This window comes from Macaca thibetana, chromosome 4 (assembly GCF_024542745.1).
Source record: "Macaca thibetana thibetana isolate TM-01 chromosome 4, ASM2454274v1, whole genome shotgun sequence".
Lineage (NCBI taxonomy): Eukaryota > Metazoa > Chordata > Mammalia > Primates > Cercopithecidae > Macaca > Macaca thibetana.
This window is the reverse complement of record NC_065581.1, coordinates 86,126,732-86,152,091: the sequence shown is the minus strand read 5'-3', so window position 1 is coordinate 86,152,091 and position 25,360 is coordinate 86,126,732. Positions and strand designations below refer to the sequence as shown.

Here is a 25,360-nt window from a genome sequence, read left to right as displayed (position 1 = left end):
ACGCCTGGCTAATTTTTGTATTTTTAGTAGAGACAGGGCTTCAGCCTGTTGGCCAAGCTGGTCTCAAACTCCTGACCAAAGGTGATCCGCCCACCTTGGCCTCCCAAAGTTCTGGGATTACAGGCGTAAGCCACCGCGCCCAGCCCGGATTTTCTACTATAAACTATTCTTATATATTTTTACAAGGGACCTTTTCTTAAAGAACACACAACCCACCTATAAGCCTTCAAAAACTATGGCAAACACAGCAAATAGCTGCTGTGAGTAACTGCTCCATATCTGAAGAACGCCATGGCTCCACAATCATTTACCACCACACAACGTTCAGAGATAACGGGACTCGGATATTAGTTTAAAGCATTAGGTTTCAACTGCATCTGAGTTCACTTCTTCCTGGCATCCTATCGTGCTCTCAGGCAATGAGCAAACTTTCATTCATTCATTCATTCATTCATTCATTCATTGAGACGGAGTCTCGCTGTTGTCAGCCCGGGCAGGGGTGCAATGGCGCGATCTCGGCTCACTGCAACCTCTGCCAGCTGGATTCCAGCAATTCTCCTGCCTCAGCCTCCCGAGTAGCTGAGATTACAGGTGCCCACCACCACACCCAGCTAATTTGTGTATTTTTTTACTAGAAACGGGGTTTCACCATGTTGGCCAGGTGGTCTCAAACTCCTGACCTCAGGTGATCCACCCACCTTGGCCTCCCAAAGTGCTGATTACAGGTGTGAGCCACCGTGCCCGGCCCAATGAGCAAACTCTTAACTATTTATACGCAAGGATTTTTACTCAGCTTCTAATCAAACTCTTTAAGGTTCCGTACTCTAACACATGATCTTTCTTCAAGGAAAGTGTCAGACCAGATGACATGCCATGAGGCTACTGTTAATCCTGAATCCTTATCATTTCAGGCAATAACCAGTGAGTCAATTTAGAAGCTTTGGTTTATCTTAAATAAATGCAAATGGAAAAGATGCAGGTTTTTAACTCTTTTCCATTCTCTTGAGCTAAATATGTTGTCAGTGGCCAACAACACAACAAACAGAAAAAAAATTCAAACTCCCAAATGCGACTGTTCATCAAGGGAGGCAACGTCTACTGTCTCTGACCTCAACAAGATTATTGTCCACTTAAGACCCTGACCTGATAATCTCTATTTTATATTTCTGAGGTTTCTTTTATAAGGTGGTTAGGTGCTTTGATCTATTGAACTAACAAAAGCTAATCTTACATATTAATCTCTTTAAAAAAAAGAACAGATTTGGGCTCTATTTTGAAAGCCAGTCTAAGGCTGGGTTCAGTGGCTCATGCCCTAATCCTAGTCTTTTGGGAGGCCAAAGCAGGAGGATCGCTTGAGCTCAGGAGTTTGAGATCCCATCTGTATAAAAAGTTTAAAAATTAGCTGGGCACATGCCTATAGTTCCAGCTACTCAGGAGGCTGAGGCAGGAGGATTGCTTGAGCCTAGAAGGTGAGGCTGCAGTGGGCCGTGATCACAACACTGACTGTACTCCAGTCTGGTTGACAGCGAGACACTGTCTCCAAAAGAAAGAATAAAAATAAAAAACCAGTTTAAACAAAGAAACATGGACATTTGTGACTTTTCTCATATAAGGCACTTATACTTTAACCAGGATCTAAAAACCTGTTCCACTGCATTTGTGTTATTACATGGAATTACTCTGTATTGAAGGTGGAAACTTTTTTTAAAAAAGGACTCAATACTATAACTCTGTATTTACCTCCTGTCATGTACAATTTGCACTGCAATTTTTTAGCTTCTGAGACTAGTGAAACATTCATTTTTCAACAAAAGAACTTAATTGTTCTTTTAAAATATATGACACATAATAGAAAAGCAAGTCAACATCTATGATACTGATGCATAAGAAAAAGTATAGTGTATCACAATGGATTTGGGTAATTGTGCTTTATCTTCATATATATCTTCATGTCATTAAAAAAGCAAGACAATTGCTATCAGATAAACATGTTTATTATAGATTTTTCATACATATTTTATGTACCTATTAAAATATTACAAAAAAGCTTATAATCTGATGGTAGTAGACTGCTTACTTGAAAATATTTTCATATATACCAAAATACACCATCCCCAACTATATAATTGGACTGCAAAATGCTTGCTATGAAGTATGTAATAAAGAAGCAGTTTATCATACCTTACAACCTTATAAAGGGTTGCTATCTAGTACAAAGATAACATTTATCTTACAACAAAAATCTGATAGTTTTAAAGGTTAGTCTTATGTAGGATATTTTCCAAAAGACTAAAGAGGTAATTCAGGTAAAAAGTTAGAAATGTATAAAACACCATCAGACAGGGTTTTAAAAAAGAACATATTACAAAATTAGACAATCATCCTTAAAAAACTTTTTGCATCAATTTCTGCTTTTCAAAATGACTAAAGTGACTGAAGTATTTTTAAATATTTCAGAAACACGTCCTCAAAAATTTTCAAGATGGTAGCTTTCAGATGTTCCCTCAGTCCCAGCGTTGCTCAGATGAATAAATCTCGTGAGAACTTACTACCCACCACAAGCTTTCTGGGGCACACACAGTGTCTTTTCTTTTTTTTTTTTTTTTTAACAGGCACAGAGACTCATCATTTTTATTTGGATAACCAAGGGTCTCCAAATTATATTGAAAAACAAATCCTAATTAATATCACTCTTGTAAAAAAGTTGAGCACACTTTTCACAAATGATTTATGTAAAAGAGAAGAAAATACACGTAATTTTACATAATATCTTAAACTCTTTAATTCCCTACCACACACATTTTGTCTTTTGTTTTCTTTCAGTTTTCTACAATTTCCAATTTGTACCTGTGTTTAACACTGCTTTAGTGTGCTAAAGACATTAACTGATTGCTTTTCTAAATCTAAGGATTATATAGTTTTAGTATAAATATATATCACATATTTTCATAAAATTTTGACAAAACCAAATAAGCAAGCCTTGTTTTAAGTCCATGTTCCTGCCACTGTTTACAAAATCTGATTTAATGATCAAAAAATTCTTGGTTGTCACTCTTCTATTACAACAATCTTCCTTCTGAACTGCCACCCAGTTTTTACATAACAAGCAATAGAAAAACCAAAGAAATGTTAATCTTAGTTCTTCCTCTTGCAGTGTCTTTCCTTCTTACACCCAGTGCTTAGAAATATGCACTCCTCAACCAATGTTCACTGAACTCAACTGCTGAAATTGTAACAGTTAAAATATCAACACAACTCTTAAGAAATAAACATTCCTTTGGGAAATTGTGGGAGATCAAAACACTTTTAAGTGTATACAAGTATTCATAAACATAAAATATTCTAGTTTATCCTAATGCCCTAGCTCTTATGAGTGTTATAGAGACAATTAAAAAGGGAAAATTTCTTGAGTAGTTCACATAATGTGGAGAATTTGTTAAAACTGAAAGGCAGTCCAAAATTTTTAAAAGGCATACTAAATATTAGCTATACTCACTATTACAAGGTATATAGCAATTTAGTAATTCATAGTACCACATAATTATTTTACTTTAAAAGCAGGTCCCATATTAAGGCCCGCTTTTAAAATTACCACTAAAAAGAAAATATTCTCAATTTGTATATTTAAACCATTAATTTAGATAATATCTTTTAAAGTCTATAAATTCAACACAGCCAAGAGTTGGTATTTGAGAAAAAGGTTTCAGTACAGGGCATGAACAATGAAAAACTATAAGGCGTGTAATAAAAATGTTCCATAAAAACAAAAGATATCTCAAGCAGGTCCACCTATACCTCTAAGTTTAGGTTAGAAACTAATTCCGCATTTTAAGAATCGTATAATTTTCCCGGTGAAACCCCGCCTCTGCTAAAAAAAAATACAAAAAAACTAGCTGGGCGAGGTGGCGGGCGCCTGTAGTCCCAGCTACTCGGGAGGCTGAGGCAGGAGAATGGCGTAAACCTGGGAGGCGGAGCTTGCAGTGAGCTGAGATCCGGCCACTGCACTCCAGCCTGGGCGACAGAGTGAGACTCCGTCTCAAAAAAAAAAAAAAAAAAAAAGAATCGTATAATTTTAAACTTTGCACTAAGTCAGCCTAACCTTTTTAAAAAATGAGTCAGGGCCAGGTGCAGTGCCTCAAGCCTGTAATCCCAGTGCTTTAAGAGGTTGAGGTAGGAGGACTGCTTGACTCCAGGAGTTCGAGGCTGCAGTGCGCTGTGATTACACCACTGCACTCCAGCCTGGGAAACAGAGCAAGAACCTGCCCATTAAAAAACAAAACAAAAATGGGCAGGTGTGGTGTCTCATACCTGAAATCCCAACACTTTGGGAGGCCAAGACAGGAGGATTGCTTGAGCCCAGGAGTTTGAGACCAGCCTGGAAGATATAGTGAGCCCCTGTCTCTATTATGTAAAAAAATAAAAAGTTTTTTTAAAAAGAGGTTTTCTTATGTGTACCCAAAGCAAAGTAGTAAGTATATCTTTTCTTCTCCAGGCTGTACAAGAGATGACTATAATCACAATTAAAACTCATCTTAGGACCATGGTCCATCCACGAAGCTACTTTAAACTTTGATGATTCCAAGCAAGGAAGCAATATTTACTTAATCAAAAAGTACTGAATATTCAGAGTAAGCAATATGCTAGACACTGTAACAATTTAAAAATACCAACACACGTGTGTATTAAAAAGACACTGGCAGGCCGGGTGTGGTGGCTCATGCCTGTAATCCCAGCACTTCAGGAGGCCAAGGCGGGTGCATCACCTGAGGTCAGGAGTTCGAGACCAGCCTGGCCAACATGGTGAAATGCTGTCTCTACTGAAAATACAAAAATTAGCTGGGCATGGCGCCACACACCTGTAATCCCAGCTACTCGGGAGGCTGAGGCAAGACAATCACTTGAATCTGGGAGGCAGAGGTTGCAGTGAGCCGAGATCATGTTACTATACTTCAGCCTAGGCAACAGAGCGAGACTCTGTCTTAAAAAATAAAAAAGATACTGGCTTCAAATATACAATCTGGTAGAGGAATAATACACGATTAGAGAACAAGTTTACCACCCTATACCACAAAACACTCTCATAGGTGTCAATTCTGAATACAAGGTTTGAAATCTCTTAAGCTTTTAAAAATACAGACAACATGTAAGGCTTATAAAAAGATTTATTAAAATATTTTATTAAAATGATGCCATGTATCCTCCAGGTAGTTTAAGAAATGGTATCACTACTGTGAAGGTGAGTGGTTGTGGGGAGAAAGAAAAGAAATGGCATCACATATCAGCTCCTGTAATATCATAATCCCATCGAGTAGATTTGCAAAAATTTTCACTTCAGATATGAGGTAATATGTTTTCTCCACACCCTGTCTTCACTTATCAGGTAAAAAGAATTTGACCTCCTTTAAGATTAAAAAACAAGCATGCCTTCATTAAAAGAGATTAAAAGAAAAAAATCATCACATCTTCTTGATTTATAAGCGGTCCCTAAGTCTTCCTTCTATTCTACTGCATTTACAAACTGTTCTTCTTGAAGTTTCAGTTTAAAGTCCTCTCTGATTCTTTCCAGTAACTCTGGTTTAAAAATAACATCCAGTGCTGTCATTGCCAGGGCTTTGGCCGTCCGCAAAGTGTAGAACTGAGCTTCCTGTGACCCTAAAAGGTAAAGAAAATAAAATACCTTCTTACTTATTTAAACTGTATTTAATTTCACAGGTTAGCTATCCGTATCTCAACTGGCTCTCCAACTGCCCCCCACAGTGCAGTATTCACTGAGGTGATGTTATGTAGTGAAACAGTAGGTTAAACAGAAAGGCAGCTACTACAGAAGAGTGTGCGTGCCAAAACGGTCACATACAACAACACTTACCAGCAGCTTCAGTGTACTGTTCAGTGTGATTCAAGGCATTAGATCCAATGTGAAAATATGGATGAATTCCAGGAACCACAAAAGTAACATTTCCAAAATCTGTAGATCCTTGGAACACACAAAGGAAAAAAAGTCTATTTAAGTATATGTGGTTAAGTATTCTTGAGTTATGAAGTCACAGTCCCTGTTAGAAGAGACCCAGAGAAGTGAGCTTCTTGGAGAGTTGTCCATATGCTCGTGTTTTCATGGGCTCACCTTCCACTGAGTCCGCCACACACTCCCCTGCATCAGTCACATCTCTCATGAAGGTCACTGCAAACCTGTCCTTGCCTGGTCTCAAGGCTTTTACCGGCCCTCTTAGGCAGCACTCCACACTGTCACTTACTCCCTTTCTTCTCTTCTGTGACACAGCACTTGCATGGTTTCCCTTCTGCCTCTCTGATGGCCCCTTCTTCTGTCTCTCTTGGGGATACAGCCCCCTCTACCTGACGATGAAATATTAGTTATGGGAGACTCCATTCCAGGCCCCTTTCTCTTCTCACTGTATATTCTTTCTCAAGATTTTGTCCGTATGTATTGCTTCAAATAATCACCAACTCAAATCTCTTCCCAGTCTCTTCTAAATTCCATGCTCATACATCCAGTTGCCAGCCTGGTATCTTCTCTTGGATGTCTTCAAGGTAGATCAAACTTAACATATCTAAAGTTAAACTCATGATCTTTCTCCTCTTCCACCTCCACCCCACCTATCACCAGTATCTGCCAAATATCTCAGAATCCTAACGCTCTTTGCATCACCAACACCTGTCTCCAGTCTATGCGATCATTATCTCTTGCCTGAACTAAAAGTTTCCTAATTGGTCTAGCAGCATCTACTCTATTTGCTGATTTTTTTTTTCAATCTTCATTTACCTTTCCAACCTGATCTCATACCACGTTCCCACTACCCTCGATGCCCCAGCCACTCTAGACACTCACTATGCTCTCCCCATCACAGGACCGTCACATGCTATCCCTGCATCATCCCTGTAACTCTTACTTAACCTTCAAATTCCAACTTAAGCATCATTTTCTCAGCAAAGCTTTACTTACTTCACCTCCCCATAAAGTGAAATTCCTCTAGGACAGGCTCTCACAGAGATGTATTGCTGTCCTTTACAGTACTTTTTAATTTTCCATGTATTGGATGATTTGGTTCATGCTTATCTCAGAAACTAGATTATGAGGCTGTATACAGCAAGAAATAGTATTTGAAATGACTGTGCATCTAGCTTCTCACAGGATTGACACACAGACTCTTGCTGAAGAAATCACAGTAAAAACAAAGCCTTATGTTCACTCAATGGATATTTACTGAATGTTTTTTTTTTTTGTTTTTTTTTTTTTTTTTTTTTTTTTTTTTTTTTTTTTTTGAGACGGAGTCTCGCTGTGTCGCCCAGGCTGGAGTGCAGTGGCCGGATCTCAGCTCACTGCAAGCTCCGCCTCCCGGGTTTACGCCATTCTCCTGCCTCAGCCTCCCGAGTAGCTGGGACTACAGGCGCCCGCCACCTCGCCCTGCTAGTTTTTTGTATTTTTTAGTAGAGACGGGGTTTCACCGTGTTAGCCAGGATGGTCTCGATCTCCTGACCTCGTGATCCGCCCGTCTCGGCCTCCCAAAGTGCTGGGATTACAGGCTTGAGCCACCGCGCCCGGCCTTTTTTTTTTTTTTTTTTGAGACTGAGTCTGGCTCTGTCGCCCAGGCTGGAGTGCAGTGGCCGGATCTCAGCTCACTGCAAGCTCCGCCTCCCGGGTTTACGCCATTCTCCTGCCTCAGCCTCCCGAGTAGCTGGGACTACAGGCGCCCGCCACCTCGCCCTGCTAGTTTTTTGTATTTTTTAGTAGAGACGGGGTTTCACCGTGTTAGCCAGGATGGTCTCGATCTCCTGACCTCGTGATCCGCCCGTCTCGGCCTCCCAAAGTGCTGGGATTACAGGCTTGAGCCACCGCGCCCGGCCTTTTTTTTTTTTTTTTGAGACTGAGTCTGGCTCTGTCGCCCAGGCTGGAGTGCAGTGGCCGGATCTCAGCTCACTGCAAGCTCCACCTCCCGGGTTTACGCCATTCTCCTGCCTCAGCCTCCCGAGTAGCTGGGACCACAGGCGCCCGCCACTTCGCCCGGCTAGTTTTTTGTATTTTTTAGTAGAGACGGGGTTTCACCGTGTTAGCCAGGATGGTCTCGATCTCCTGACCTCGTGATCCGCCCGTCTCGGCCTCCCAAAGTGCTGGGATTACAGGCTTGAGCCACCGCGCCCGGCCACTGAATGTTTATTACATGTCAAACACCATGCAGGCAAAGTTAGACTACACAGTGAGTGGTAAGAGAATAAAGGAATATGTAACAAAGAGTAGCTAACATTTATCTGGAATACTACATTCCAAACACAATCCTCAGTGCTTTGTATGTATTCTCATTAACATTTAGAACAGTTTCCATTTTAAATATGAAGAAACCAAGGCTTATGGGTATTAAATAACATGCTGATAGTCTCACAGCTGCTAGTTATGTGGCAAATGCAGACTGAGGCCAGACTTTGAGGCATAGTAGCCTCTATAAAAGTACTGCTTCAGAAAATATTCACTAAGCACTTAACTGTGCCAGAAACGGCTCCAGACACTGAGGATGCACAGTGATGGGACATCAGTGAACAGGACGGAAAAAGCCTCTCTGGTGTTTAAAGAGTCTAAACAGTCTGAGTGTGAAAACGAAACAGAACAAAATAGGATGGACAAAAAAAAAGCCTGTTGCCTATTTTAAGATCTTACTAGTGGAGCTAGACCCTAGAGCCTATAAATCATACCAAAATCACAGCCACTTTATCCTACTGATTTGTCCATTATATAAAACCCAAACCCAGGGTAGGGCTGTCCGTGTGTCTTCCCTTCTTTAGCTAGACTGCAGAAACCTGCTAGGGTAAAAGAAGAGAACCATGAAGACTGCCTTAACAACAAATTCATGATCTTCAATGCTGAGCTGAGCGCTCATGCTGTCCAGAAACAAAAGAAAACATGAAACTCCGATGTCCCTGGCCAACTCCTCTCAGTGGCAATTCTCTCAATCCCTCAGCCCTGCCAGCTCAATGCTTACTGTGTGCTACTTCCTAAAGGGAAAGTCTCTGAACTCCCTGAACTTCTTCCTAAACAGTACATCCACTTCTCAAGTATCTTCCCTTAAAAACTATTTTTGTGGCCAGGCACGGTGGCTCATGCCTGTAATCCCAGCACTTTGGGAGGCCGAGGAGGGCAGATCACGAGGTCAGGAGACCGAGACCATCCTGGCTAACACAGTTAAACCACGTCTCTACTAAAAATAAAAAAAATAAAACTAGCCGGGCGTGGTTTCGGGTGCCTGTAGTCCCAGCTACTCGGGAGGCTGAGGCAGGAGAATGGCGTGAACCTGGGAGGCAAAGCTTGTAGTGAGCTGAGATCACGCCACTGCACTCCAGCCTGGGCGACAAAGTGAGACTCCGTCTCAAAAAAAAAAAAAACAAAAAACAAAAACTATTTTCTTTTCCATATTTCCCTCAGGCTTGTATCCACTCTATTTTTCTTGAAAGCTAACTCTCTTGAAAAAGAATAGTCTTCCTTTGCTACTTCCACTATCTCACCAGTCAATGCACTGGGTAGAGAAGTGAGACCCAGCATCTGGTACCACTGGTCTTGTACTATTTTCTTCCAGACAATTTGTGAATTTCTAATTACTAGAATCCAGCGGACACTAGACCATACTCATCCTATTTAGTCTCTACAGCACCTAATATGTTTACACCTCCTTCTCTTCGGTAAGTTCTGTTCTCCCTTGGCTTCCATGACTCTCCTTCTCCTCTCTCCTGATTGTCTGGCTTTCACTCTGTTGACTGTTGACTACCAATGTCTGATCTCTGGGAATCTTCTTCCTTTATGTATTTGGGCAACCTCGTCGACATCTTCTATTACCTTTCGTATATGGACAACTCCTAAATCTCCAAACTAGACATCTTTTTGGGTTCTAAATTTAACAGGTACTGAACAGCTCCACTTAGAAATACTATAAGCACCTCAAATTTAACATACTAGTTTATAACAACCCCCTCTTACCCTAACCTGCTCTTTCTCTTGAACTCCTTATCTTAATGAAAGACAATGACACCCCATTTCACCACCAAGTCCTTTCGGGCCTACTTCATCAACATCTATTTTTAAAACAGAAGATACATCTCTAACTTGCAAATGTGTTAGTAATAATATGCTTTTAAAAGGAAAAAAAACTAACATAACCCCAAATATGCTTATTTCAATTCTAGTTGTCTGTTGCTCCCCAGAAACTGAAAATGCCCCAGATAACTAAGTACTTAGTAACCTGCTTATAGTGATGACTGAGAATGAATTAAAATTCTATATCCCACCTTAGCCACTTACTTAACAATTAAAACTAAAGAAACTTAAACATTAGAAGATATTTAGAATATAGACTAAAATGTAGGTTGACTATTTCTAAAATCAAATTGGCTCGTTTGACATTCTACACTCACTTAAGAGTCCATTAGTTTCTTTCTCCTAATCATAAAGTTTGTGAAAATATTAAAAATGTCAGCAGTACTTCCCTACCTCCCAAACCATTAAATAAAACCAATTTAACCAAAGACGGTATTTCTCTTCCTCAAATAGCTCAATATATTAAAAAAAGAACTTAATTACCTGAAGGGCCATTCAACATTGTATCTTCTGAAATGAATTCTATTCCTAGTTTTCTTCCATTTTCCATATAGGCTTTCCACAGGCTCTTATTGGGAAGGACATTGTAATAATCATGTGCTCCACTTTTAATTTCCACCTAATAAAAAATTGCAAAACAAACGTTGAAATAAAAAACTCAAATTCACTATCTAATTTTCAAACCAGTGATTGTTCTCTAATAAGAAGAGGTTTTAAGAGAAGATACTTTCCCTTCCAGATATAAACACTCTCAAATCTCTTGCCTTAAAAAAGAAAAAAAGAAAAGAAAAAAAAGATGTATTTTCTATAACGAGAGCTCCTAGGCCTCTATCTCTTTTATATTACATATACACTAAACCCCACAATGTCACCAAGCTCTGTACTAGCTAGCGAGTGTCAACTTTAGTCACCTAGATAGGGTGTGAGGAGGGCCCAGAAATTTTTATTAATTTTTATTTATTTTATTTTTGAGATGGAGTCTCACTCTGTTGCCCAGGCTGGAGTGCAGTGGTGCAATCTCAGTTCACCGCAATCTCCGCCTCCCAGGTTCAAGTGATTCTCCTGCCTTAGCCTCCCAAGTAGCTGGGATTACAGGCACTAGCCGCCAAGCCCAGTTAATTGTTTATGTATTTTAGTAGAGATGGGGTTTCGCCATGTTGGCCAGGCTGGTCTCGAACTCCTGACTTCAGGTGATCTGCCTGCCTCGGCCTCCCAAAGTCCTGGGATTACAGGCGTGAGCCACTGCGATCAACCTAATTTTTATTTTAACCAGCACCCTCCAAGACATTCTGACATAGGTGACCCAAAAACCACACTCTGAGGAACACTGCTCTAGGATTCAGTCTCCAAAAAAAAGAAATTAAGCTTTCCTAATATTCAATATGCAAACTGACACTGACATCACTGCCTGGTGTGAGAGGTAGAAAAGCACTCTGAGGGAAACGTAGAAGATTTGCAATGAGGAAGGGTTGACAACAGTCCTCATTTATTAATTTCAGTATATAAAGATACGGAAGCAGCTTTTATGTGCCCAGTTAAGTGGATTTACAGATTCAGTTTTGATTAAATGAAAACTGGCAATATTCCCTCAAACTAAAGATAACACCAATATTAGCAAAAGCCAATCATAAAATGGCAGAGATGACATTTCTTTTAGCAACATCTATGGTAGAAACTATGACAACTGAATCAGACCTTACAAGTCAGCCAAATGTAAGAAACTACTAAAAGATTATTTAAAATATAGATTCAGGCCAGGCAAGGTGGCTCACACCTGCAATCCCAGAACTTTGGGAGGCCAAAGCAGGGGGATCACTTGAACCCAGGAGTTTTGAGACCAGTCTGGGCAACATAGGGAGATCCTATCTCTACAAAAAACTTTAAAATTAAATTAAATTAAATATAGATTCAAATCCAGTAACAACAAACCTTACCATAAGGGAATACTGTATGCCTTGAGATATTGCCTAATGATAATAGTTCACATGCATACGTATTTCACAAATAAATATTTATAATTATAAATAAATAAGGGAATAAATATTTAGTTTTTACTGTCTAGGCTATGGACACTTCATAGTTTTCATTCACTAAATCTATACCCATCTGCTCTAGTCGCAAATGAGAATACATCTTTGTTCCTACATCTGTCCACATGTTTATCTATTCACTACAACACAACGTAAGCTTTTATATTCTTATCTTTGCTGACTATATTCCCTAAGAACTGTCAGTCTCTGTCCTTCCCATGCATATCTGAAAGTACGTTCACCCTTCAAAACTCAATTCAGGTCTGCAGTCTTCCACAAAACCTTGCTCCAAGGTTAACTGCCCCAGACCACTCTTTCCCACCTCTGATCCTCATGACGCATTCCATACTACTTTCAGGACACGTAACATATGCTTTCTGAGAATTACTGCTACTGTGAGATATTGCTACTACATGAATTAATCATACATCTCTAGACTAATAAGAACAGAAAAAAATAAGGTAATATAAATGAAGGCTGGGCTCTAAACCCTTCAGAAACATTATCTCATTTAATTCTCACAAGAACCCTAAGATAGACTGTTATTATCTCCATTTTTCAAGCAAGAAAATGGAGGGCCAAAGACACTAAACATTTCTAAAGGTTATAGAATCAGCTAGGCTGAGAGTTATGGGTCAAGATCCTGTTTCTCCAACTAGACCTAAACAGGCTCCCTCCAGGGCAAGATTCTTATCTTGTATAATTCTAAAACTCACTCCACTTTACGCAGTACATGAATGGTATTTAAATACTGCTAACTTTATGGTTCAAAACCAGTTGGCGTGGTAGCTCACACCTGTAATCCCAGCACTTTGGGAGGTTGAGGCGGGTGGATCATGAGGTCAGGAGTTCGAGACCAGCCTGGTCAACATGGTGAAACCTCATCTCTACTAAAGATACAAAAAAATAGCTGGGTGTGGAGGCACGTGCCTGTAATCCCAGCTAGTCAAGAGGCTGAGGCAGGAGAATTGCTTGAACCTGCAAGGTAGAGGTTGCAGTGAGCCGAGATCACGCCACTGCACTCTAGCCTGGGCCGCGGTGAGACTCCATCTCAAAAAAAAAAAAAAAAAAAAATTAGCTGGGTATGGTGGCACGCGCCTATAGTCCCAGCTACTTGGGAGGCTGTGGCATGAGAATCGCTTGAACCCAGGAGGCAGAGGTTGCGTTGAGCCAAAATCGCACCATTGCACTCCAGCCTGGGCAACAGAGCAAGACTCTGTCTCAAAAACAAACAAACAAACAAAACAAATCAATAAAACCTCTTAACTAACTTACGTGTCTATTTTATCTTCCATTCCAGCAAGCCATAGTATTTATATCACTACTATATACATCCTAACTTCAAAAATAGCTTTCACTGGCTGGGCGAGGTGTTTCATGCCTATAATCCCAGTACTTTAGAAGGCTGAGGTGGGTGGATCGCTTGAGCTCAGGAGTTTGAGACCAGCCTGGGCAACATGGTGAGACCCTGTCTCCACAAAAAGATACCAAAAATGAGCCAGGTGTGGTGGTGCATGCTTGTAGTCCCAGCTACTCAGCGGGCTGAGGTGGGAGGCAGAGGTGAGAGGATCGCTTGAGCCTGGAAGGCAGAGGTTGTAGTGAGCCAAGATCGTGCCACCACACTCCAGCCTGGGCAACAGAGCAAGACCCTGCTCCCCCTCCAAAAAAAAAAAAGTTTTTGCTGATTTTGCCACAAAGTTTCCTTTATAGAAACTACATAGAGCAATTCTAAAAGTATAACTGCCAACAAGGAAGAATATTAACTTGTAAAAAGTCAGGGATTCTAGCACAGAAGTATCAGAATTATTCTAATTACTATATAAGTAAGATGACCTGTCATCTTCCCTGTTGCAGGCACTGAGGCGTGAAACATGTAAAAATTAAAGACTTTCACATTAACTATTCAGCCAACAAATTCTGCATATTCAACATGTCACCAAATAAGAGTCAAGTTAGGTTTCAATCTAACAGCACTAGCCCACATGTATACCTCTGATTGTAACTTAGATTAAGTTTTAAAAGTTCTTACTGTGCACCCTGAAGCCAAAGCTGCAGCTCTGAAGCAATCTTCTGCCTTTTTGGTCAAAACTTGAAGTTCTTTCATTGAAGGTGCACGGAAGTAATAGATTAATTCAGAATAAGAGGGAATGATATTGGGTTTTACACCACCATTTTTTATTATACCTATAAAAAGAACCAAATTACTAGAATTAAGCTTGGTGACCATTTATTTAAGCTTAAATACACCCATTAAGTTTTTCAGCCAATATGTTCATAAAGAAAAATAATTTAAACTTACTAGCTCCACAAATATACCAATCAAAGATTTTGATACATTGTACAACTGAAATTTCTGTACATAGGGTGACATTTTTTGACTGATAAGAAAAAAATAATTACCCATATGTACTTCATTCAAAGGAATTTATATAATGTTAAGAAATTATGTTACAGACTATAATGAAACTTAAAAATTACATAACCACACACACACAAAAAAACTTAGTAACATCTTAAGCTTTCTGGAAAAGATTTTACCATACCTCCACAACGGTATGAGGTTCTATAATTACCCTCCTACCTCAGGAATCCCATGAACATTTTAAATGGCATTTAGCTCTAGAAAAATAATTTTCATGCCAAGAAAAAAACCAATGCAGGTCAAAGATCACTAAGTATTATCAACTGTCAAAACAAATGCATTTATTTAGAATTATAAAGAATTAAGATTTATTCATTTGAAGTCCTAACTAAAATAGATACGAAAAATCCAATGTCATATGACCTACTTTAAAAAAATATTTCTACACATTCCTGTTTGTTCCTTTTAAAGAAACTAAGGCAGGAAAACTGGTAAAAGTACAATTACAAATTGACCTCAGGCTATGGCAAAATCAGGTAAAGAATAGATATCAAAATATAACAATTTCCTAAATCATAAGGAAATAAATTAAAAAACAGAAGTGTGCCTCCAAGACAGTACTTTATGACTGTATTTATATTATGGTGACATATGTATAATTTTAAAAGACACTATTCAGAACCAGGCTTGGTGGCTCACACCTATAATTCCAGTACTTTGGGAGGCTGAGGTGGGCAGATCACTTGAGGCCAGGAGTTTGAGACCAGCCTGGCCAACATAGCAAGACCCCATCTCTGCAAAAAATACAAATATTAGCTGGGTGTGGTGGTACTCGCCTGCCTGTAATCCCAGCTAACTGGGAAGCTGAAGCAGGAGGATCACTTGAACCCAGGAAGTGGAAGTTGCAGTGAGCCGAGATTGCACCACTGCACTCCAGCCTGGGCAATAGAGCAAGACTGTCTCAAAAACAAAAAAACACTCAAAAAAAGATATTACTCAGGACTAACAGCACTTAAATAAAACTAGCAGTTACTATACATTTTTTTAATTGAGGAAGTGACAAAATTTGGTTATCATTAAGAAATAATGAGGACAACTGGAAAATCAAGATCCAATTTTCAAACACCCACTGAAAGAACACAGTTCCTTACATAAAACCTTTATCTTTGATACACAAAGATGACATTCCATTTATGTACAATAATCGAAACTCTTTCTACCCATATATAGACAAACATCTTAGTATCCTGTCACATTAATTTCTGAAAATATGCTTAAAAATCGGAATATTCATATGAAGTACAAAAATATTTCCAAATTTTAAAAAATTGAATATTAAATAATTATACTGCACTGAACTCTAGTAAGCACCATCTATTATAGAAGGTATTTGACATTCATACCATGAACTCTCCAGGTTGGTTTCATTTGCTGTCTGAACACAGACAGATTGTTATAGGCCAGCACAGCAGCATCTAATGCATTTAATCCTTCCCAGGGATAAGCAGCAGAATGAGATGCTTTTCCATAGTATTTCACAGTCACACTAGGAAATGAAAAATCATTTGAAATTACTTTTCTTATTATTGCTAAAGTAGTCAGAATTACCCAACTACTATTCAAAATTAATTCACATTGCTGGACTTTTGATTTGCAAATTATTTGTAGTAATAACACTACAATTTATTTATGTTAGATATAGTTTATTATTAGGTAACATAGTGCTTGACACAAAGAAAGCATTCCCAAAAAAGAGAGAAAAAGAGAACAGATTAAATGTATACACAATTTAATTCAAACAAACATGCAATATGGTATCAGGTGCTGAAATTACCAAAATTAAAAAAAAATAGATCCTGTATGTATGTACACAGCATTGTGATGATTCTGTATCAAAAGTCTGCAAAAAATCAGAAATTCTGTCTGAAGAGGTGGAAGGCCAGGAAAGACAGAAAGGAGTTACTATTTGAAGTGGGTTAAGACAACCTCTGAAAATCAGATTATATTCAATGTTATCACAAGATACCCTAGTATTAAAGCAGTATCTGATATTTTATTAATGTTCCAAAATGCCTATATCACTAATATTTTACGTTTTTATAAATTGTTACTCCACTTACAAATAGTTCTCACACCAGTCTAACTGCTCTAATACAATAAAAAAAAAAAAACAAGATTAGAGAAAGGATTGCGTGTTGAATAGTTACTTATAAAGCTCTGTGATTGACTTGCCTAGATAACACTTTTTAAGCCTGATTAATAGTACCCACATTTAGATGATTAAAAAACCAATCTGGACTTATTTTAATGGGTTAGATTCAGGAGTCCTTAGAATGCTTACGATACTTCTTAACTGATTCCAGACATTTTATTAGCAGGACAAAAATCAAGTAAAAATATCAAACATGTATTAGATTTCAGGATACTGCATTGTTATTTCCTTGATATATATCTTATCACCATGACCTGGAAATGAATTTTTTTTTGGATACTCATCTTGCTCTGTCACCCCGGCTGGAGTGCAGTGGCGCGATCACAGCTCACTGCAGTCTCAACCTCCCAAGTTCAAGCAATCCTCCTCTGCCTCAGCCTCCCACAGATGAATAGCTGAGACCACAGGAGTGCTCCATGCCCAGTTAATTTTTTATTTTTTTGTAGAGACAGGGTCTCACTATGTTGCCCAGGCTGGTCATGAACTCCTGGGCTCAAGAGACTCTCCTGCCTTGACCTCCCTAAGTGCTGTGATTACAGGTGTGAGCCACCTGGCCTGGCAAAACTGGAATTTTATCACAACTGGTGATAAACATTACAAAAACAAAAAGGATCATATGGAATTATTTTCAAGCATACTATTTAATTTTAAAAAGCCAGAACAATATATTGAGTGGAATACTTGAGGAAAACCTTTCACAATTTAATTTACACAGGATTCTATTTATGTCCCATAAGTACACCAAAAACACTCTGAAAACGATACATACCTCTAGAAAAACGACTGGATTTGGGAAAGGTGGTCAGCAGGATTGCTTTATCTTATTCATTAGAAATTTTTGGTCGGGCATGGTGGCTCATGCCTGTAATTCCAACACTTTGGGAGGCCATGGCGGGTGGCTCACTTGAGGTCAGGAGTTCAAGATCAGCCTGGCCAACATAGTGACCCTGTCTCTACTAAAAATACAAACATTAGCTGGGTATGGTGGTGCTCACCTGTAATCCCAGCTCCATGGGAGGCTGAGACAGGAGAATCCCTTGAACCCAGTGGCAGAGGTTGCAGTGAGCTGAGATTGTGCCACTGTACTCCAGCCTGGGTGACAAAACGAGACTCTCTTGAAAAAAAAAAAAAAAAAAAGAATTTTTAAGAAAAGTGATTAGTAATTAAAAAAAAAAAAAAGGAATTCTTGATCTTGTTCTTTTTTTTTGAGGTGGAGTTTCACTTGTCGGGCAGCCAGGCTGGAGTGCAGTGGCGCAATCTCGGCTCACTGCAACCTCTGCCTCCCTGGTTCAAGCAATTCTCCTGCCTCAGCCTCCCGAGTAGCTGGGATTACAGGCGCCCACCACCATGCCCAGCTAATTTCTGTATTTTTAGTAGAGATGGGGTTTTGCCAAGTTGGCCAGGCTAGTCTCGTACTCCTAACCTCAGGTGATCCACCCACCTCAGCCTCCCAAAGTGCTAGGATTACAGGTGTGAGCCATTGCGCCTGACCTCTCTTTTCTATCTTAAAAGATGACCAAAGAAGACCAGGTGTGATGACTCATGCCTGTAACCCCAGCACTATGGGTGGCTGAGGTGGGTGGATCACTTGAGGTTAGGAGTTCAAGACCAGCCTGGCCAACATGGTGAAACCCCGTCTCTACTAAAAGTATAAAAATCAGCTGGGCGCTGTGGTGCATGCCTGTAATCCCAGCTACTCGGGAGGCTGAGGAAGGAGAATCACTTGAACCTGGGATGCAGAGGTTGCAGTGAGCCAAGATCGCGCCACCGCACTCCAATCTGAGCAACTGAATGAGACTCAGTCTCAAAAAAAAAACAAAAAAAGAGAGAGAGATGATCAATGAGAAAGCTAAGAAGGCAGACACTAAAAGGAGGTCTGGGGTCAAGTGCGCTAACTTCAGAACCAAGACCACGACGCCTAACCCTAAGTCCCAGAAGGGTAATGAGCTGCAGAGCCTGCCTGCATATGCAGGCCCCTTCTAGTCAAAGGCAAGGGCAGAAATTTCTAATCCCATTGTTTTCTAGAGATGGACTAGTTTACCACTATCCTTGAAACCAAAGTTCAAAGATTCCTCCTACTGTCACAGTACCAATTCCCAGTGATAAGAAGGAAGATATCCTAATAGTTAAAATGATTGAAAACAGGGCCTGGTAAGGTGCTAAGAGGTGGGATACCTGGGTACAATCTAGAAGCACTGCTGTGATGGTTCTGCCATCACTCCTTAGGTACCAGCTACTTCTGAGGAAAACACACGGTTTTGCTGAAGCAGCTAAGCAGTGGCTCCTTGTGCCTGGACCATTAACTACTATTGCTGCGAGAAGTCAGGGACCCCAAACGGAGGGACTGGCTGAAGCCGTGACAGAGGAACATAAATTGTGAAGATTTCATGGACACTTATTAGTTCCCCAAATCAATACTTTTATAATTTCTTACACCTGTCTTTACTGCAATCTCTGAATATAAATTGTGAAGATTTCATGGACACTCATCACTTCCCCAGTCAATACCCTTGTGATTTCCTACGCCTGTCTTTAATTTCTTAATCCTGTCATCTTTGTAAGCTGAGGACGATGAATGTCACCTCAGGACCCTGTGATGATTGCATTAACTGCACAAATTGTTTGTAGAGCATGTGTGTTTGAACAATATGAAATCTGGGCATCTTGAAAAAAGAACAGGGTAACAGCAATGTTCAGGTAACAAGAGAGATAAGACTTCTGGCCACCGGTGAGCGGAACAGAGCTATATTTCTCTTCTTTCAAAGGCAAATAGGAAAAATATCGCTGAATTCTTTTTCTCAGCAAGGAACATCCCTGAGAAAGAGAATGCGCCCTGAGGGTAGGCCTATAGATGGCCCCCTTAAGGTGGCCGCCTTTTACGGTCGAAGCCAAAGGGATGAAATAAGCCCTGGTCTCTTATAGCGCTCCCAGGATTATTAGGATGAGGAAACTCCCGCCTAATAAATTTTGGTCATACAGGTTGTCTGCTCTCAAACCCTGTTTCCTGATAAGATGTTATCAATGGCAATGTGTGCCCGAAACTTCATTAGCAAGTTTAATTTTGCCCCATCCTGTGGTCCTGTGATCTCGCCCTGCCTCCACTTGCTTTGTGATATTTTATTACCTTGTGAAGTATGTGATCTCTGTGACCCACACCCTATTCATGCAATCCCTCCCCTTTTGAAAATTGCTAATAAAAACTTGCTGGTTTTACGGCTCTCCGAGCGGACACCCAGCTTTAAATTTCTCTCTCTTGTGCTCTTTCCCTTTATTTCTCAAACCATCCGAGACGCCTACGAAATAGAAAAGAACCCATGATAAATATCACGGGGTGGGATTTTCCCCTGATATACTATGGTTACTACTATGGTTGAAATTTCTGGTATAAAAAATCCAAACCACTTCAATGATGTATGCTCCTAGGTACTAAAAAGTGAGTTCTTCAACATAAAGACAGACAAATAAAAGGATTCAGTACCAGACAAATCGGAAAAGCACAGAATGAGAAGTTCCACAAAAATCACAGCTACTCATGTTCCATATTCTCTCTCAGGACATAATTTATCCTCTTTGCAAAGAACTCAAATTAAAGTAAATAAAATGGAGAAGGGTGTTTTCTTCCCATATCTAATAGAACGATCTCTTGCAAATCTATTCAGTTGCAAAGACAATTTTATATCAAAGGACAGATGTTTTCCAGACACCAGACTATTGACAGTTCAAAAGAGAACTTGTCAACATGTTATTCCTATGGTTTCTAAGTGCTACTACTTTAATACTCCAATTATGAACACCATAATGAATCTCAATTAAAAGAGGCTTGCCAAATGTCACTCCATAGATCAAGACATCTTGTTATTGTCTTTCAATTTACTTCTTAAATGTACAAATGAGTCTTCATATCTGGTTTAGACATAAGAGTATTCTATAACCTGTGTTCCCCTAAGAAGTTTATCTTCAACTTGATTACTTACTCATGTTCAGCCATATCTGGTAGATAAGCAGCATTCTCTTGTGATGGATGGGCCATAAAAACAACATCAAGATTTGTAAAAGCCCCTGCTTCAATTAAATCAATTTTGCCACCACCATCTTCTTCTGCAGGGGTTCCCAGGACAATTACCTAGAAAGAAATACTCATGTCAGGGAAAAACAACAAAATCCTCATAGGAAAACATCAAACAGGTTCACTTGCATATGTATTCACAATCTACATTAAAGTCCTTAACCTATTGAGAGGTTTTGTTCTATGACGCTTACGCAGTGGGCATCAAAAAATGGTGCTAAATTAATCACAAAATGTACACTGTTATACCAACTTGGTGCAAAGTATGTACTAAAGACACTATAAAAAGCTTTTCCCAATTTTACAAGTCAACTAATGGCAAAGATAAAAAAAAAATACTATAAGTTTAGTTCCTCCAAATTTGTTTCATAAAGCTTCCTCTCGACTAAGCCTTTCAGTGTATGTATATAATTATTCTTAAGTACTTTATAGGTCAGGAACTTTCTGGTAACTTACTACTTATCCTCACAACAACCCTGTGAGGTAGGTGGGCGATCTCTATCATCATTTTACAGGGGGTGTTTTTGAGGAATTGAGTGAAGTGTCTTGCCCTAGGTCACAGAGCAAGTCTTCAAGCAGAATTAGGATTAGATGTCCTGACCTTCTGGCCTCAACTCTGATTCTTTACTGGGCTACCTACTTTAAAACTCTTAACTCATTAATCCTTTATGAAGAACATTAAACAAGTCTTAATGCCATAGTTAGAAACAGCCAACTATTACACAAACTTACTAATTCGATTCCACCAGTTCAACCAGGCAGATTTATTGGTCACCAAACACCTAATTAAACAAAAGAGAACTTTACAGAATAAACATTTTACTTTGATATTTAAGTTTAACTTCTTCAAACAATTTTAAAAATCAAAATAAACAACTAATATATTTTCAAGATCATGTATAAGAACACAATGAAACAAGCTGGAAAAAAGTCTTGGCTTGGAAAGGAAATCAACTTAAATTCCATTTTCAGATAATTAAAAACTTAACCTTGCTAAAACTGAGAACAACCATTTGAAATTAGAAGTGTGGGCTGGGAGCGGTGACTCATGCCTGTAATCCTAGCACTTTGGGAGGCCAAGGCGGGCGGATTACCTGAGGTCCGGAGTTCGATACCAGCCTGGCCAACATGGCTAAATCCAGTCTCTACTAAAAAATGCAAAAATTAGCTGGGCATGGTGGCACGCACCTGTAATCCCAGCTCAGGAGGCTGAGGCATGAGGATTGCTTGAACGCGGGAGGTGGAGGTTGCAGTGAGCCGAGATAGCACCACTGCACTTGGCCTGGACGACAGAATGAGGCTCTCCAAAAAAAAAAAAAAAAGTGTATTACAATTTCCCAAAGTCTAGCTTTTTTTGGTGGTTCTAGCGGTTCTACAGTGCTCAAACTCTGACATGAAGCTGCTCTTTTTTTTTTTTTTTTTTTTTAGACGGAGTCTCGCTCTGTCGCCCAGGCTGGACTGCAGTGGCGCAATATCGGCTCACTGCAACCTCTGCCTCCTGGGTTCAAGCGATTCTCCTGCCTCAGCCTCCCAAGTAGCTGGGATTACAGGCGTGAGCCACCATGCCCAGTTATTTGTTGTTGTTGTTGTATTTTAGTAGACACAGGGGTTTCACCATGGTGGCCAGGCGGGTCTCGAACTCCAGACCTCAACTGATCCACCCACAGCTCTTCATTCTTAACCCTTAACTCATTACATACGATGTGCCTCTCGCTGACTACTCAGAACCTTTCAGAAACGCGGTTGAAGCGAAATCTTTCCAGTATTTTGTGACATGGCAAAGGATGCTCCCCCCAACCCAAACAAAAACCTAACAAATACAAAAACAAGCCCCCAGAGACAGAAAAGAGAAGGCAACTAAAGTGAAAAAGCCACAAAAGATATAGTGTTAGGATAAAAGAGGAAGGTTACCGACACTGGGGAAAATGAGCTAAAGAGTATGAAAATAAAACATTTGTTTTCCCCTTAACCTGAATGACGACTGAATCTTAGCTCACAGTGTAGAATATACCATCTGGAAAAACAGAGTAACACAGGATTAAACTTGCCCCACGAAAAACATAAACGACATTTCCCCGTTTAAAAAGACGAGATATTTCTTAAAATCATAAGACAAAATAAAAATTAAGACTTAAGGATATATTAAGCATCTATGTATAATGCTCATTCACTTCCCCTCTATTTGTATACTTCTAGGGGTTTGGTGGTTTAGCGACTGAAAATCCCTATCTAAATACCAATGACTTGGATCACAACATTTCCCAGGACTGCCACAAACAAAAGATTTGGAGACGAATAAAAAGGGGTCGTACGATTCCCTACAAAAAGTTATTTCCTTCTGGGATTGATGGCACAACCTTGTCAGCAAATTGCGGTGGCCTCTCAGTTACCAAAAATAACCCGTAATACACACCAGGCTTGGGTGTAAGTTCTTTCCTAAGGGAACAACTCAGCAGAGCTGTTTACAACGAGAGAGGAGGAAACAATAATCTGCAAGATGTTGCTAGGTCAGCAACGCGAACCGACTTTGACTGGCGGTTCAGCTCTGCTCCTGCGCAGAGGCGAGGCCCTTAGGTTTACCGCGGTCCCGCACACACCTGTCACGGGCGGAAGGGCACCGAGACGCGCGGGACGCACCAGGGTCCCGCCCTTCCCAGGCAGTCGGATGGGGTCCCGCACCCGGGCCCCACCTCACCTTTACGGGCGGAGGCGGCCTGGGGAGGCTCTCCAGGGCCCCCCTCACGCCCAGCGCGGCCGCCGCCCCGACCTCGGCGATGAGGTTGTGGCCGCAGGCGTGGCCGATGCCAGGCAGCGCGTCGTACTCGCAGAGGAAGCCCAGGTGCAGCGGGCGTGGCGCGGCGCTCGGCGCCCGGGCCTCCGGCGGCTCCCACTCGGCGCGGAAGGCCGTGGGCAGCTGGTAATGCGGCTGCACTGCCCAGGAGGCGGCTGGCGGCTCCCGCTCGAAGAAGTGCGTCAGCACGCGGTGGGCATGGTGCTCCTCGTAGGCCAGCTCGGGCTGGCTCCAGATCGCGCGACTCAGGGCCCCCAGCCGCTCGGCCGCCTCGTCGATGCACTCCGCCGCGCGCAGCTTCAGTAGCTCCAGCTCGGAGCCGCCATCGTATGCGCCCCCTTCCACGGACCGCTCCACTCCTGGCCTCATGCTGCTCGAGCCAGCTGCTCTCGGTGCCCTCTCGCTCCCTCGCTCGGCTGCAGGTAGCAACCGCCCGCGCACGCGCCCAGCGGCCTCCAAGACCCCGGCGGAGCACGCCCGCCCGCCGCCCACCACACAGCTCCCGAGGCGCCGCCTCCAGTCCCGGGGCCGCCCCCGGCGCCCCGCGGGAAACGCTGGCGGCCGCTGGCACCCTGCCAGGCGCTCTGCCCCGCTGTGGGGTTTTGGGGGGGGCTGTGGAGAAGGCGGGGCTCGGGACTCTACCACCTCCTTGGCTGCTCTGGCCTTCTGAGTTATGCTCTAAGATTATCGCTTACTTTTCCGTTGTTGCTTACTTCCCACAGCAGCAGAATGAGAACGGTTTTATTAGTTAATAGCCATCAGAGACAGACCAAGTGGAACATAGTCCTCGGAAAAACGCCACTCTCTAGCATTAGTAATTAAAAACCTCACCAGGTTTGTATTTCCTGAAGGAGGCCATCAGTGTCAATGCTGTACTAAGGACGGTACTATACGTAAGTTTCGGTACTGCCCCCACTTTCTTCTTGAGGTTGTATTACTAAAAGCTGCAGCTACTCTCTACAGTTTTCTCATTAGTTACTGTCTGGAACAGCAGCTAGATTATGCAGTAAGCTCTTGGTATGTATTAGCTATTATATAATAATTTATTTGAATAGAGTAGAACTAAAAATTTGAAATGAGTTAAAACCAAAGAGTTAAAAGATTTATGGTAATAAATATTCATACTGTTTTGTTGATTTGGACAGTTGTCTTGAACAGCTTTGAAAAGGAACATATGACGGGTTTCGTTAATAATTTTAATTGATGCTGAACTCCACTAACATGATATGTTCAGCTGGTGTTACATTATAACTGGGTTTTTTAATTACCCAATGAAAAAATTCAAGATGTGATGCTCTTGTTTTTCTCCAGAGTGAAGCACAAAGTCTGAAAAACTGTTGTTGACGATATGCCTATTAATAACACTGTAGATGTTTATATTCTGAGGTTTCCCACATATTAAAAGCTTCTATCAGCTCTTCATACCCTATCATCTTTCCTTAATTTGTCTCAACTATGTTAAGTGGGACACAATATGTTGTGATAAACCAAATGTATATTTTGAAAATAAGTCTAAAGGAAGCTAACATGCAGGAAGACTATCAACTACTGTTTTTACTACTCTATATGCTAATAATACCAGAGTAAATGTCACATTCCATTTGCGTCTGAAAACACTTTCTTTCTCAGTTAACACTCTAACAAAAACTCAGCTCTAAAAACAACAAATGTGTTACTAAATTCCTGGGCCCCCTTGGTGATACTTAATAAATCTTTCTCTGGTATTCTGCTGACGAAAATTTCCCCTGTATCCACGAGATTCAATATTATCCTGCTCAGTTAGTTGGCTAAAAAAAAGGTGGGGGG

General features: G+C 40.8%; 1 protein-coding gene across 1 annotated transcript; it reads right to left on the bottom strand.

Annotated features, from left to right (window-relative positions):
- Window positions 1–1,976: 1,976 nt before the first annotated feature.
- PM20D2 (peptidase M20 domain containing 2) lies at window positions 1,977–24,036 on the bottom strand. The gene is made up of 7 exons (XM_050789538.1): window positions 23,459–24,036; window positions 20,672–20,820; window positions 15,889–16,031; window positions 14,153–14,307; window positions 10,577–10,712; window positions 5,867–5,974; window positions 1,977–5,652 (listed from the first exon to the last, which is right to left on the bottom strand). The coding sequence occupies exons 1-7, from the start codon at window positions 23,921–23,923 to the stop codon at window positions 5,498–5,500; spliced, it is 1,311 nt and encodes a 436-aa protein (XP_050645495.1). The 5' UTR covers window positions 23,924–24,036; the 3' UTR covers window positions 1,977–5,497.
- Between the last annotated feature and the right edge of the window lie 1,324 nt (window positions 24,037–25,360).

What these genes read in the sequence shown, in the direction of transcription:
- PM20D2 (XM_050789538.1), bottom strand. Translation starts at nt 23,923, where the DNA reads ATGAGGCCAGGAGTGGAGCGGTCCGTGGAAGGGGGCGCATACGATGGC. An exon ending in GGCCGCCTCCGCCCGTAAAG is followed by an intron (nt 20,821 to 23,458) that starts GTGAGGTGGGGC and finishes ATTTCTTTCTAG; the next exon opens with GTAATTGTCCTGGGAACCCC. An exon ending in CTTTGGCTTCAGGGTGCACA is followed by an intron (nt 10,713 to 14,152) that starts GTAAGAACTTTT and finishes ATTTTTTATTAG; the next exon opens with GTGGAAATTAAAAGTGGAGC.